This window comes from Vanessa tameamea, chromosome 21 (assembly GCF_037043105.1).
Source record: "Vanessa tameamea isolate UH-Manoa-2023 chromosome 21, ilVanTame1 primary haplotype, whole genome shotgun sequence".
Taxonomy (NCBI): domain Eukaryota; kingdom Metazoa; phylum Arthropoda; class Insecta; order Lepidoptera; family Nymphalidae; genus Vanessa; species Vanessa tameamea.
In genome coordinates this window covers 1,661,896-1,678,521 of record NC_087329.1, presented here as the reverse complement: position 1 = coordinate 1,678,521, position 16,626 = coordinate 1,661,896, and the positions used below count along the sequence as shown (strand labels likewise).

General features: G+C 32.3%; 2 protein-coding genes across 3 annotated transcripts in view; one reads left to right on the top strand and one right to left on the bottom strand.

Moving 5' to 3' along the window:
• Window positions 1-16,626, bottom strand: part of LOC113396884 (ras-like protein family member 10B) — a 72,209-nt gene that overhangs the window by 9,476 nt on the left and 46,107 nt on the right. For both annotated transcript variants that reach the window (XM_026634954.2, XM_026634952.2), the window contains one exon: window positions 1,662-1,810. In XM_026634954.2, coding sequence (XP_026490739.1) covers window positions 1,662-1,810 — 149 coding nt within the window. The remainder of the gene's footprint in view (window positions 1-1,661; window positions 1,811-16,626) is intronic.
• The window catches only part of LOC113396880 (alpha-tocopherol transfer protein-like), a 171,000-nt gene continuing 158,367 nt past the window's right edge, over window positions 3,994-16,626 (top strand). Inside the window, exon 1 of the mRNA XM_064218306.1 lies at window positions 3,994-3,997. The gene's annotated coding sequence lies outside the window, so the exon portion shown is untranslated. The remainder of the gene's footprint in view (window positions 3,998-16,626) is intronic.

Genomic DNA, 16,626 nt, shown 5'->3' with positions numbered 1-16,626 from the left:
AATTTTACATAATATTAATAACTATAATAATAATTTATAAGTCTGATAGCTTGAAAAAAATATGATTAATACATATTTTATTTAAATGCTCCTATTTATTTTTTATATAATTACGTCTAATAATTGGGAAATTTAATCATACCAAAATAGCCACTTAAATATGTATCTTAAGCCTGTTGTTGTACCATGATGGTAGGAAAATGTATTACTATCTTTATAATATTTTTTGTGTAGATTATATTTCAGTGTCATTATAATTAATATTTTGATATTAAATTCCACAATTTTTTAAAAGTTTGAATAGCAATTATGTCTAATTTTTAAGAAACAAATTAAATTTTTACGTAGATTTTGATTGTTACAAAAATTTAGATTTTATTGTTGTGTTACTTTTTTGTTTAATTGTTAATTATAGTTTTTTTTAATTTTTACCTGATGTTACTTTATTTTTAATAAACCTTTTTCGGTTTGCTTCAGTAATTTCATTATATTAATTTCTCACTTATAGTATTAAAATTAAACATTTTCTACTCTTTAATAAGGTATCATTATTAATTGCTACTTGACAATTATCAAACTATTGTTAATTTTGGATAAGCAAGACAGTCGTAAGAGAAATATCTGAGCTAAGTGAACTGTTTATAAAGTATCATCTTCCCCCAGTGCTATACCAGTGCCAATAAAAGTAAAATTACTAATGTTACACTCACTAAACTTATTCAATATAAAGTAGAAGAATGCAACTTTAAAACAAGGTATAAATTAGGATGTTGGAACTCTTGGATCCGCAGCTATGATTTTTTGAACTTTTAAACGCGATTATCTCGGAACACTGTTTATGAAGATAATACCCTTTTGTTTGTGACGTGCGATGTTATATCCCTTGTGCCTGTAGTTACACTGGCTCACTCACCCTTCAAACCGGAACATAATAAAACTGAATACTGCAATTTAGCGGCAGAATATCTGATGAGTGGGTGGCATTTATCCAGACGAGCTTGCACAAAGCCCTAACACCAAGGTCAATTTCGATAGGATCTACATTCCGAACGGATAGTGACTATACATTAGCTTCAATCTTGATCTTGTAAGAGCCTACTTTAATAAAGTTTATTTTGATTTGTTTTAATATTATATATTTATTGTATTTAAATACCGAATCGATAATCATCGGATTCACTTAGACCAGTTTTTAATTCAATAATTGTAATAAATAGTGGGGCGCACGCGAAACTTCTCGTTTATTCGACAGATTTTTACAAATTTCGAAACCTATGCCAAGTTTTTTTTTAAATTTAATTTCATTGTAAACTGACGACGTCTGTTCGCACGATTTTCATTTGTTTTTTTTTTATACAGCCACAGCGCCTATCTCTACGTGGCCAGTAACTTTTTTCCGCTCTCTAAAATTAATTCATAACAATTTAATAAATTGCAATCAAGAAACCTCTTTACCTTTCTGCACATCTATGACTAGAGCTCTTCAAAGTGAGACCATAAACGAGATGAGATTAAATGAGATTTTTTATGTGCAGCTATCGTCTCATAATCACTCGGACAAAAATTTGCTCATGCTATTAATATATAATAGCGAGATTACTTCGGCGAAATATACATTTGTGCGTCGCTTTGAAACATTTGTGTATTTGATAAGTATTTACCTGTATAATACTAGTTTTGCCAACGGCTGGCGCACCCAACAGTACAACTTTAATGAGGTCCAAGCTATCTGGGCTTGGCTCCACGCTAGGCGCACCGCTCACCGTCAGGTTGCCAACACCACCGCGCTCCAAGTAATCCAGGTCCAATTCTAGAAAGAAAAAGTTAAATTTAATAATAAAGTACATTACAATACAAAAACGTATCTTTTTTACATTTTTTACATACATTAGCAGCCTGTAAATTTCCCACTGCTCGGCTAAGGCCTCCTCTCCCTTTGAGGAGAAGGTTTGGAGCATATTCCACCACACTGCTCTAATGCTGGTTGGTGAAATACACATGTGGCAGAATTTCGTTGGAATTAGACACATGCAGGTTTCCTCACGACGTTTTCCTTCACCGCCGACCACGAGATGAATTATAAACACAAATTAAGCACATGAAAATTCATGTGGTGCTTGCCTGGGTTTGAATCCGTAATCCAACGACGACGACTTCAACGACCCTACGATGATTATTAAAGTTTGCATACACCTTACACCAGCCCCTTAAACGCGAACGAAGTCCCGATAAGAAACTAGTATAATATACTACTCAATTTTAGTTCAAATAAAATACTATCAAGGCTTGAATAAAAACATAATTATATATGTATATTTACAATTTATTTACGGCAATGAGTATTTTTGTCGTTGACTACGATATAATATTAATTATACATTCGATAAATGGCAATTTAAATTAAAAATAATTAAATTCCTTTATAAAATATTATCAACATTGATATTGCACTTAATTCATTTTAAAACTCATTTAAACAGCAATTCAATTATCACCTTTACGAGCTTGCGAATAATTTGTAATTCCGCACTCGTATTAAGGACCGTCGACGACATTAAATAATTACTGTGCTTTTTATTAAATAATTGCAGCAAAGTCCTTTTTTATAGCATAAGTGGGTGGATTGTCAAATAGGCCACCTGACGGTCAGCGGTCACCACTGTCACCCTTAGACATAGTCCCCGTAAAAAAATTAACGATTGGGAACTAAGATGTGATCTCCCTTGTACCTTTACTTATATTAGCTCATTCACCCTTCAAAAAGTAACACAATAATCAATGAATTGGTGGTAACTTCGACGTTAACCCAGTTGGGCTTACAGCCCTACCATTAAGTCAATACTGATAGCGTTATATGATGATGAGAGTGCATAGTGTCAGTTATTCCTTTATGGGGCAATGTAAATACGACTTTAGACAGCATCAGTACTCAGTAGTTTCTTAAGATTTCTTTAGTCTAAAATATTGGATTCTTACTCTTGCGATTGGCTAAAATCTTCAGCCAACACTTTTTCTTTACAATATTCATAATGTAACTAGTGACGTGCTCTGGTTTCGCACGGATGTAAATTAAATAATAATGAAAATGGTATGATATAAATATAATTTGAGCCGAGATGGCCCAGTGGTTAGAACGCGTGCATCTTAACCGATGATTTCGGGTTCAAACCCAGACAGGTACCACTGAATTTACATGTGCTTAATTTGTTTATAATTCATCTCGTGCTCGGCGGTGAAGAAAAACATCGTGAGGAAACCTGCATGTGTCTAATTTCAACGAAATTCTGCCACATGTGTATTCCACCAACCCGCATTGGAGCAGCGTGGTGGAATATGCTCCATACCTTCTCCTCAACGGGAGAAGAGGCCTTAGCCCAGCAGTGGGAAATTTACAGGCTGATTATGTTTATGTTTTATAAATATAATTTATAGCATTTAGGAATAATGTGACTTTCTAACAGTGAAATTTGATGTTTAGTTCCAGAGCCCTTACATATAAACAGACAATTTTTTTTTCTTTATAATATAACTAGTTGAACCTGCGGCTTTATCCGCGGGAAATTTATAAAATTCAAAACTTCCAACTCCTATATTACTCGCATAGCGGTGGAGTTTTGTAAAATCCGCTCTTAGCAGATGTCCTCTGTGTGTACACCCCCCTATAAGGAACCTACCTGCCATATTTCAAGTTTGCAGGTGCTATAGTTTCTGAGATTTCGGAATCTCATTCGAGAAAGTTCAGGATCGCTTTTTAAATTAGCACTACCCCTCCCATACCGTACTTCGCTCGGCGAAGCACTCTAAATATCCATAAGTTGATAACCCATGAGCATTGCATATGGTCAAAAATGGAATAGAATGACCTCATAACAGCCTGTGTTTGTTTGGCACAGAAATTTTTGAGATAAGTGTCTTTATCAATCGCGTTTTCTTAAACTTTTAGCCTGTTAAAATTAGGTTACTCTATAAGACAGATGAGGTGGTCAAATCAACTCCCGTATTGTTGACATCATCGACATGTTTTTAGGACATATTCTAAGAATAGGATTATATTTTATAAATATATGAATATGTTAGTAAATTATCAATAAATATGATTAATCTGCCCTGTGACCTATATCCCTCACTTTTATCCCCCCATATTTACCGAAAGCATTATCAATAGCTTAGTCGATACGTTATTTATTACTGACAGTGTAATGACTATCGTATCATGGCAAACTAAGGTTGGAACATTTATTTTAATCACTAATAAAAATAATAATTTATCAAAGGTAGATAACTTATGGGTACATTTGATTTTAATACTTTGGCAGAATCATACATTTCATGAGTTTCTTGCCGTATCATCTTTGCAGAATCTTCTTTCCGAGCCGACGGTAGCTTTACATTTTTAATTTAACACTGTAACATGACAATTCAAAAGTGCTTTTATGTGCCTACTTGAATAATGAATATTTGAATACTGAGTTTAATTCGTGTTCTTAATTTGAACACGATATTTATTGAATTAAAATAACTGCCAAATATTTAGAAGACAATTGAATAATCTGGCTTGAGAATTATTTTTACTCGACTTTCAAAAGCTTATTAATTCGGATTGTTTTTGGATATAGTGGAGGTCTTTAAAGTTTAAATAATCTGTACTAATATTATAAATGTGAAAGTAATCTGTCTGTCTTTTGACCTATACGGCCAAACCACTAAACCTAAATTGATGAAATTTGGTATGAAGCATGCTCGAACCCCAAAGAAGGACAGACATAGGCAAGGAAAGACATACCTTTATATGTCTGAAACATGGGACCAACCCCTTAAACCGCGAGTGAAGCCGCGATTGACAACTAGTATTGTATACATTTTGATACTATTTATTTTAATCAATCATTTATGTTTCCAGATTAGCCCAATTTTATTTTGAACAATTCTCAACCGATTATATCCATAAGGAACATAATTCGAGGATGTGTCTCTTGTTCTGAATTCTTGACATATTCGACAATAGCAAATCGAATAAATGATTCTTGTTTTATTTACAAAACTTTAAAAAAACTTGAAATATTCTTAACGGAACAGACGACACTTTGCAGACCAATTTTATGAAAAACAAACAGATATTATGTATTATTCCGCACCACACATTCACAAAAAGATTCAATTTTTATCTCGACCCTTATTTGTGTAAACTTTATTATTGTATTAACTTTACTTCTTTCTAAAACGTTTGATCATATGATGATAAACTAAGTAAGTGTTAAAAGTACTCACAGGAATTTTAGTCACTATTGTACACATACCAAACACAAACACAACATACCTATCACACACACAGGACAAACATTGCACATATTTTCTTTTACACGACATTTAGTGCTGAAATATTATTCCTCAATTGAAAATACACACGAGCGTGCATCCGCGCGAGTTTTTTACTCGCGGGTATCCTACGATTATGGATTGCAATCTAGCTAAGAGATCAGTAGTTCACCAGTCCATATGTACTACAAATACCCCCTTTAGCGAATAATAATATTATTATTATTATTGATTAAAAGATTACTATTGCATGTATTTGAATAAAAAATCATAAAAATAAATTATTGAATAATTTAAATGGCTAGAGAAAATTAAGAGAATTAGATTGTTCTTCCAAACAAAATATATTGCTTTTTTGGGACACAATAATTGGTACTTCTGTGGTGGACAGTCAGACATAGCACAAAATGAAGAATTTTATTAATTGTGTAGGATACTGATGACCTTAATAGCATTATTATTACGAATTATTACTGTTTATCTGAAATGAATCTATCGTACCTCGTATCGTAACCTAAATTTCTAATATTAATTAATATTACCGAACTCGTAAAACTCCAGTGGAGCGAAATTAATGCCGTATTATGTTATACTAAGAGTTTTCAATATAGTGTTAACTAGGTATTTTTTGTAGCTTCACTCGACTCGAGTTACAATATTTAAAACACAAGGCTGAACATATTTCTCCGGTTTTATGAAGGTCTGGGTTTTTTTCACTTCCGTTTTTGTATTGCATTTTCACAAACATATGATATGATAATAATATTATATTAATGAACAAGTTGAGTTTTATGTTTTAATCTACTTTACAACATTTTAAAATATTTATTGATGTAAAACGTACGTTTTATAGGATAAAAATTTGCACAGAAATTCGTTACGGAACGTAAGTGAACACTGAGAAAGTATTCTTCAATATTCGCCTTCTAATCGGGTTAAATTAGGGATGACGTTTTGTATATACATTCATTTCTGATCTTAGGCATATGTACTAATATATTTAGGCTTATGTTAATGTTAAAGTTGTCAATATCAAATGATTTCTGAATATTAATCGCTTAAGAGAACGAGAGTTTGTACAGAACTTCGTCATTTAGACAAGTAAAAGAAATGAGATACTGGTATCATTACCCTAGAACCTACAGAGGTGATAATTGAAAGCAATCAGCCTAACGACGCCGCTCCTTCAATATTTATAAAACTATTTTTGATTAACGTAATTAATAGGAGAGAGGTTAAACTGTTTCTTTGCAGTTTTAAAAAGATAAAGTAACCTCGGCATTGGACGCGCAATTTTATAATACGACACCATGAACCCAGAGGTTCAAAAGCCACTGAAAATTCATCGTGTGCATTGAATACCCTGAGGCTTCAATATATACAGCAAATGGGCCACCTGATTGTAAGTGGTAACCAACGCTTACACTGGCGCTATTAGAAATATGGACCATTCCTTCGCCAACACCACCAGCCACCAACTTTGGAAACTATTTTTTATGTCCTCTGTGGCTGTAGTCAGATGGGTATTGCTTCTTGATGATAGAATATGACGGGTGGTAACTACTAATATCATAAAAAAAAACAATATTCAGATTGCCTTTTACTCTATTTGGTGGCAGGGCTTTGTGCCTTGGCAGTCTCCATTCATCATATACTACCAAAAATATTACTAAGTATTGTTGTTGTTGTCGAAGGATGAGCAAGCGAGTAACTCCTGGTACAAGGAATATAAAATTAAGGTTTTATGTCCATTTTGCCTGTAGTGACATCAAAAACGAAGGGAATTAGATTCTCAAGATTGGTGGCGCATTTGCAATGAAAGGAAAGCTTGATATTTCTGTAAGCGCAATTAACATGAGCGATACCGCTCAATTACGGTGCTCAGCTAATCCGCTTATATATTTCATAAACACAATAAAAAGTGTCATCATGCAATCAGAACGTATTGTCATCCTATTCGCTTACTGCGGCTCATAGAGCGCGGGGTTCACTCTTTCCGTGTCTGTAATGACAACAACACAAACCGACATCCATTACAATACAACAAAAGTTGGAAGACTTACTTACAAATGTAATAACGACTATTATAATATTTTTCTCTTTTAATATTGTATAGTATTTCACATCAATGATAGCTCATTATAATTTAAAGTATATCCTTTAAGAGAAGAAACATTTTTAATGAGTACTAATTCAGAGATTTTTTTCCATACAAGAGGCTTAGAAGTTGATCATATTAAGGTTATGATGCGGGTTTCCGATTTCCTTTCAGCGTAAACATGGCTATGTAAATATGATACGTGAAATTCTGGCTCCGTTAAACTTATATACGCTCGGTAGTCAACTTGAACTCGCTTGAAGCGTAACAAAATCATCGAAATATTATGCCTTTTAAAACAGAAAAATCAAAATTATATCATAATATTCTTGAAAGAATAAAACCGCAATGCCAAGTATTCAATAAGGGTCATAAAAGGACTGTCGAATAATTTTGCAGTGTCGAATTCAATGTAAAACTACCCCCGGTTCCGAAAGTACATTCTACCGAGAAGAACTTGCAAAAAACTCAGTAGTTACTACTTAATACCTTTCCAAATACATTTTAATTACAGAGAATTTCAATAAAGTACAATTTAATTTTTATATATATCCTAGAAATCAACAAATATAAGCCTTAAAAAAGCGGCCAAATGCGAATCGGACTCGCCCATGAAGGGTTCCGAGTTCCGGTCTTCAAAAATGATAATGAGTTTTCTAATTACATTTATTTTCTACACTGAATAGTTTGCGCTAGAGACATTTCCAAAGTGGTCTTGGTCTGGTCTGGTCTGGTTCCAAAGATCTAAATGGGTGCCAAGTTAAATGGTCCTTCCTGAAATGAATTTATAACTACATAAAATATATTTTTCTCTTATAACTTAGCATAATATATTGTTGTCTAAGGTCTTGACTTGGCTAGTTCTCATATACGAATTATATTATAGCTTTAAAAATAATTTAGGTAAATTTAATAATAACTTATCGAGATGTGTTACACATTTTTTGAATGCTTAGAAACCCATGGAGGTTTTCTTGTTACCATTATAATTTAGATTTAGATGAACTCATATGTTCGTACTGATATATTTGGACAAAATAGGTATTTTAAATATGTATTTAGACGAATTTGGTTGTATGAATATCACTGTTGCTCTATATGTATTTATATCAAAATCAAAACATTATCTATTCAAGTAGGCTCATAAAAGCACTTTTGAATCGTCATATTACATGTGTTGAATTAAATGTATGTTTGATAATCCTTTATGTTACTTTATATATGACGTACAAAGTTATGTTAACGAAAGAACAAAAGTAAAGAACACGAATTTGGGACAAAAACAAAACAAAAACACTCTCACATCACTAAAACTGTAATTTATCGACTTGTTTTGGCGCACAACAAACAGGAAGAAATATATCTCCTCAGACGGTAAGGAAAGTTTAATATGTATGAATTAGTAGTTGTTTTTTGTAACGTTTTTCCGCTTGGAAAATTCACTTAAATGAATAACAAGTTATTTTTATGCAATAACTGTGAATGTTTCTTTCTTAAGTATATTAATAATTTATTTTTATAGTATAGGTAGGCGGATGGGCTAATGGCTACCTAATGATAAGTGGTCACCACCGCCCATAGACATTGACGCTGTAAGAAATATTAACCATATCTTTACATCAACAATCGCCAATGGTAACTAATATGTCCCTTCACTCTATAAAGCGGAACAAAACAATACTAAGTATTATTATTATAAATAGGAATTATATTTATATATTAATAAATTTTAATAATAAAAAAAAATAAAGTGAGGTCGTTAGACAAAATAAAAAATGCAATTACCTATCTTGTAAACCAAAGAACTAGAATATTTTAATTATTTGTACGTGATTTAAAATCTTTTATTTTTCTTTAGATTGAAGAAATTATAAATTACAAAAATTGAAAATTCGTGAACTATACATTAAAAATAAAGATGGAAATATAGAAAAAAGTGAAAACAAAAATAAAAGTGAAAAATAACGATATAGAAGAAAAATTAGAGGAAATATATTTACACGAAGTGCCAACCTCCACAGGTTACTTGGATTTTACTCGATTTTAGAAGACAAATAACTGAAAAACATATACGATATTTTACAAATGAATTTAGTGTAAAATGTGTATGCCCTATCCAACCCATTTATATATAAGCTAACCAAACCAACTAAATAAATCCAGCCTAAGCCGAACCCTATTTGATATGTCTGACTACATCAATAAGAGCTCAACTTACATTGGCAGGTGTTGGTAATTTCAAAATCTTCGAATCTACATTGTTTTAACTTTGTTTCCACATTAACTTATAATCATCATACTTACATAGACTACAGTTAACCAATGTTTCAACCAAATCAGCTTGACGATATTTTTTTCTAATAAATATTAGATGTTTTACTAATAGTAGAAAAAAATTTTTTTCTCAAATATCTACCATGTACTTACATACAGATTTCGATCAGATACGATTTTATTATATAAATAGTTTTTTTTTTTTATAAAATGTTAAAAAATGGTTTTATTTCAATATATAGTATAACAACTAATTGTGGTACAATATAAATCAAACAAAAAGGTTAAAACGAAATGTGTATTTTTTGTATACAAAATATAAATAAAAATATTTTAAGTTTAATTGAATCAGTTTTATTTTATAATAATTTTTCAATAAACACTCAAAAGAAATAAAAATATTTCTGGTGTCTTATCTATTTATTATGAGATTTATGATTGATCTTACTTCGCCCCTTTGGCGCCATCTACTAATAAATCTAACCTAACCTATACTCGGGCCTAACCTCGTTACCTCGCTAAGCCATTAGTTCACGGGCTTGCCATTTTTGTCGATTGTTTAAGTGTGTGCGTGCCATTCTCAAGGACACAGAGTTTTTGTAGTCCTCTTAACGATCGAAGTTAAAATAAAAATCGAAGGAAATTTGGGCAGCGTCCATATCTGTCTATGAGAATGATATCATCTTTATGTATACTAATTTATACATAGGTGGATATATATCCATAGGTAGCTGTATATATACCTGTAGTTGTAGTTTTTGTTGTATAAATATAATATAGTTCTAGATGAAACAAGTACAAATTCGTTCAGCAACCATGGTTATATCTTTTGGTAATAGAAACGTGGCCAGACGAATTCTTTGCTTCATTGGCAGCGATCGTAAAATTGGCCTCATTTATTGTGGTTGTAGATCCGATTTAATCAACGAAAAGTTTTTTAAAAGGAAAAGAGAAATTGGTTTATGCTATCGACTGGCTTCCATCACTAATATTAAGTATAAACGCAAACGTCACGTATGAACTATTCGACCGATTATCATGGAATATACGAATAAAATAGAAGAGAGTAGGGTGAAATCTAGTGAGAATGTACAAATACTTGGTGGTAGGGCTTTGTGCAAGCCCGTCTGGGTAGGTACCACCCACTCATCAGATATTCTACCGCCAAATAACAGTACTCTATATTGTTGTGTTCCGGTTAGAAGGGTGCGTGAGCCAGTGTAATCACAGGCACAAGGGACATAACATCTTAGTTCCCAAGGTTGGTGGCGCATAGGTGATGTAAGGAATGGTTAATATTTCTTACAGCGCCTTTGTCTATGGGCGGTGGTGACCACTTACCATCAGGTGGCCCATATGCTCGTCCGCCAACCAATGCCATAAAAAAAATGAGAATTTACGCCCTATTCTACGGTTGTTGCTTTATCCGTAAATAATATAAATCAATACGATTTTGGGACGCCTTCTAATCGGATTACAGAACTCCAACTCCTTCCCCTTGAAGTGAAAAGAGTGCTGAAATCTTTTCAAACTAGTTTATAGAGTGCAGATAAACAAAGGTAGCCCGCGGCAATGCATAGTCAATGAGTTTAGAATCCCTCGGGGCCTGACCATATCGAAGAGGCTAGAGGGAGCGAATACTACAACTAAGTATTAAGTACTTTTGACTTATCTACAAAGACTTTGCTTATAAAACGCTCAACATTATTATTAGTATTAATTCAAGTCTTAAATTGTTAAAAAAACAATATGCGTTTTGAAAGCTTTTGGTTAAACGGATAAGTTTTGCTTTCTATTTAGTTACTTTGACTTTTATTTTTGCTATGATAAAGTATTTTTTCATAATATTTGTCCGTTTTTAAGAATGGTTACCGTTATACATACGGCTAAAAACCACGAAGGTGGTCAATTTCAAGTTTGCAATTTGAGCATAAAATGTTAAAAGCAATAGCCAAATAAAGAACTATAAATGATATTTAAAAAGAGCGCGCACAGATTTCACAATTTTTCGAATTACAGCAATTTTCATTTCGAGAACGTAACTAAATATTTATATTTTGAATATAATGATTATAGAAAACAATAAAATATTATTATTTTTAATAGCATTTTACTATAGTGTTTTTTAAATGCAAATAAAAATTTGGTGAATAGACATGGTTATTTATAAAAATCATCAAATTGAAAATTAAAAAGTAGCTAAGTTTCAAATTTCAAATACGAAATTCAAAATATAACGAAATATATAAGAGATGACTTAAAAAGTAAAATTAGATATTACTATAATAATAACTTAATTATGTTTGTATGTTCATATTTACATTTTCGATAATATTTGAAATAAGTATTATAGAAGCAAATAAAATTAGAGTTCCCGAAAATGATGTCGTGTTCCGGGAATGACTAAGGTGTTCCCTGAATGATGCAGTTGGGATTTTCTTACAGGTAAAGTCATTTTTAAGTAATAAATGTGAAAATTAACTTTTGTAATTTCTTTAATCTTGTTTAGAAATATTATTCGATATTATGTTATAATCAAACAACATAGAATTCTAAAATAGAATATAAAAAAAAATTCTAAAATATATTTATTTTCACTTTAACGATACCTAAATAATTATAAATATTTTCAGAATCTATATTGAAATGTCATTGAGTATTTCGTGTTTAAATCTATTGACGAAAAATCCATTTCATAGATAACACGTCTAAATGTCTGCAAGGATTTGCGGCTACGGTGGCTAATGTCACAACGGCCAGAGACTTGCCAAGTGTATCGTTTCAATTTAAGCATGAAAATATAACTTAACAATGATAACGACTAAAGTTCCGTACATACATTAACAGCCTGTAAATTTCCCACTGCTCTTTCTCCATTTGAGGAGAAGATTTGGAGCATATTCCACCATGCTGCTCCAATGCGATTTGGCGGATACACATGTAGCAGAATATCGTTGAAATTAAACACATGCAGGTTTCCTCGCGATGTTATCATTCACCGCCGAGCACGAAATGAATTATAAACACAAATTAAGCAAATGAAAATTCAGTGGTGCTTGCTTGGTTTTGAACCCGCAATCATCGGTTAAGATGCACGCGTTCTAGCCACTGGGTCATCTCGGTCTCGTTCCGTATGATTACAATTTATTAAGAGCCAACTACTGACTGTCATGCGTTGTAATGCTTCCTTTAGGCGCGTTATGCAAAAATGACGAGAGCGAATTTTTATTATGCGAACGCACCGGTTGGTATGGAAACTACTTTATGAAGTTGCTCGTTAAGCCGCGAATTAAGTCTCAACTCGCTCGAAATAGGCAACTTTACACCTTATCTTATCTAACCTTATCAATCTCATTATAAATTTCACTTGCAATTGATTTGTAATTTGTGACCGAGTATTAAAGTAGGTGTGAAATTTTTATCATAGTAATATTAATATATGTATGTGATGAGAAGACGTAGAACTTCTCACGCGTTGGTTGTAGCAAAATGTGAATCTTAACAGAAGATTACAGTATGCGGTCCGGCAACTCAGACACTACTGACTTAATTTGTGTGTCTCAAGCTTAGTGGTATATTATATGGAATTAAATTCTGCCATTTTGCCTAACTGAATTCCACTTTCTCTTTAAGGACATTTTCAGACTTTGAATTTTTATTCAGTAAAGTAGTATATACGCTAATTATCTCTCGGACTGAATGTTACAGTTTAATAGCATACTAGCTGAACCCGCCACTTTATAACACATAAACCTTCATACCAATTTTACCTCCTCCAGGGGAACTGAAACTATCACAATACCAAATGTCAATCTAAATCGGTTGAGCAGTTTAAGCGTGAAGAGATAAAAGACAGAGTTGCTTTTGTATTATTTATATATACTATATATTATTATGTATAATATATACTATATTATACATAATAATATGATAATTATTAATAATATACATAAATAAAAGTTGTAATTGCTTTTGATTAGTGAATAAATTTAGGGTTCCCGATCATCCTCTCTGTCCAAGACGGATCCCCGGTTTTAAGCATCTGTATAATTAAGTTTATAAAGCAACTCCGCACTTAAGAGCCTTGGGAACCATTCCTCTAGTTAAAATTTGTACCGCGTTAATCATTTAGGTTGAATGAACTGAAGATTATGTAATTAAACTTTGACTTAACTTTTATTTTGTGTTAGCGCTCTGTGAAAGTCCGTTTGAGTAGATACCCATCGGGTATTCTACGGTCAAACAGTAGTAGTATTGTTGTATTTCGGTTCGAAACGGGAGCCTGTGTATCAGTTACAAGAGACATAACATCTTAGTTCCAAAGTTGGTGGTGCTTTAGCGATGTAAATACTAAAAGTAAAATGTCTTTGCGCAATGGTGACTACTTAACATTAGATGGTTCATTCCGTCCGTCTACCTATTTTATTAAAATAAAACAACTCACATCATTAACTTCGATAACTAGATACATAAATTACTTATCACTTTAATAGCAGTTTTACTCCCTGGTTCAAAATCCCGCGCTTCTCCGTGCCAGGCAGTACCAGCTCGCCTCACCACGCCACGAGACGGAATTGGCGGGAGTGCCACAACACGGTGTCGAGAACCGAATCAATAATCATACTTCATACATGTGATTTCAATTAAAAAAAAAGTATTTAAAAATCAAAGCAGTACTAAATATTCTTATTTCAATAAAAATTATATAATTATATTTAAAAAATCATGACATTATAAATTACAGTTATACAGAGAAGTGCCTTTTTGTTAACTTTTTCTCATTGGCTTCACGCCCTGCAGTACTCTAGTTTGGTAACACTAATGCATGGTTTATATATTTAACGAAACGTACACCAGTAATCCATGAGAATGGAAAATTTATAAAACGTTTTTTATTGGGACGCTTTTGATTACGACTCGTAGATAATTTTACCAATCATAAGTTCTTGATGTACATAAAACATTTGATGTCATTTGATGGCTTCCCAGTATTGCTCGCATTAAATATTAAGCCTCAGAAAAACCCTTGAATCCTTCTAATTATTAAAAAAAAAAAGTTTTCAAGATCTTAATCTCTATATCGTTTCAATTATCTATGGCAAAGGAAAGCATTGTAAGGAAATTTAAATGATACGGAAAAATTCGAAACGTATTCCTCCCTAGCTCAAATATCTACCAATCCGCAGCGCGCTGACAGTTGATAACTATGCTACGATTGGGCAAATTACGGAACTGCATAAATACAATTAAATCATGAAACTAATTTGGAAAGCAAAGTGGTTCTTTTCCCAGCTTTTATATTGTTTATTTTAGCAAACTATCCGAGCAAATATGAATTTATTCTCAATATACAAGCATTGCAAAGTGTATACATCAGTGTTTGAAATGGCCGAAATGTCCCAACAATTTAGAACACGTGAACACGCCCAAAATTCTGAGTTCAAATTTGGGCGTGAATTGCTGAATTTTCATATACTTATATTTATAATTCATCTCTTGCTTGGATTTGAAGAAAACAATGTGTCTCATGAAATTGCATCACGCGTGCATCAACCAATCGACCTCCTCAAAAGGAGATGAGGCCTTAGCTATTATTTTTATACTTAGCAATTTACTTGACAGAAGATTAAATGATAGGATAAAAACTTACTAAGATATATGTATATATTCGATTAAAATATATATATTTTATATATTATCTAGATGTACTTACATAGACGTTTTGTACATCAATCTTATATATTAACTCAAATATATGTTAATCTAACTAATAACATATAATGCACTGATTTTTAATCAAAAAGTAATGCAAAATTTATATGGAATTTTGAATCGTCATGTTAGAGAGTAGAAATAAATGTAAAGCCACCACCGGTTCTGAAAGTAGATTCTACCGAGAAGAACCGGCAAGAAACTCAGTAGTTACTCTTTTCCACCGTTTTAATTCCAGAGTATGTCAGTAAAGTACAGTTAAATTTATATTTATCCAACAAATACTAAGTCCAAGTTTTTTATCATTAATATAATCTTGTATTTGACGACCTCCGTGGTCGTGGTGTGTACACCGGTTTTTATAGGTACCCCACTCCGAGGTCCCCGGTTCAATTCTCGAAAAAGTTCATTAGTTTTCTATGTTGTCTTGTCTATTGGGCCTAGTTGTTTGTGGTACCATCGTTACTTCTGATTTTCCATAACATAAGTGCTTTAGCTACTTACATTGGGATCAGAGCAATGTATGTGATGTTGTCCAATATTTATTTATTTTATTATTTATGTATTGCGTAATATCTTATTTATCAAATTTTTTTGACATGAGTTAAAAGTAACTTCTGAAATCTTGCTAAAAAAACGAATACCGTACTAGGAAAGATATATTAACTTTACGAAGTTAGAAACTGGGTGTTATTAGTTTGTCTTTAGCTCGTATCTATACAATGATTGCCACCGTTTCTTTCAAATATATCTATATTATTGTGGATATACTTCTTGTTAAGGATACCATACGCATTATATTAAAAAACATCCCAAAGGTTCGAGCTCAACATCGCACAACGTAAAATATTCTTATCCCTTAGGCTGTGAATGAAACTCAACACTGTGACTCTAAATATACAGGTACAAAATTGATATCATTTTAAGCTCGACCAAAAAATTTATCACAGCGCTTGGGGGTTTTTTTTATTAAAATGAATACATTGCCCCAGGAGTATTATAATTCTATAATATTGATCACGTAATACGTTATATCTGCTAGTCAACAGATATACTATGTTATATATTAGATAGATATTGGTTCTGTACAAAGTCTCATTATCGGTTGGGATATACAGGGTTATTGGTAATTCGACGTATTCCCGTTAGGAGGTGATAGGGGTGATTATTTCCAATAATTTTAACCCCCATATGTATGATGCAAAAGTGAGCCATTTTTGAGTTAT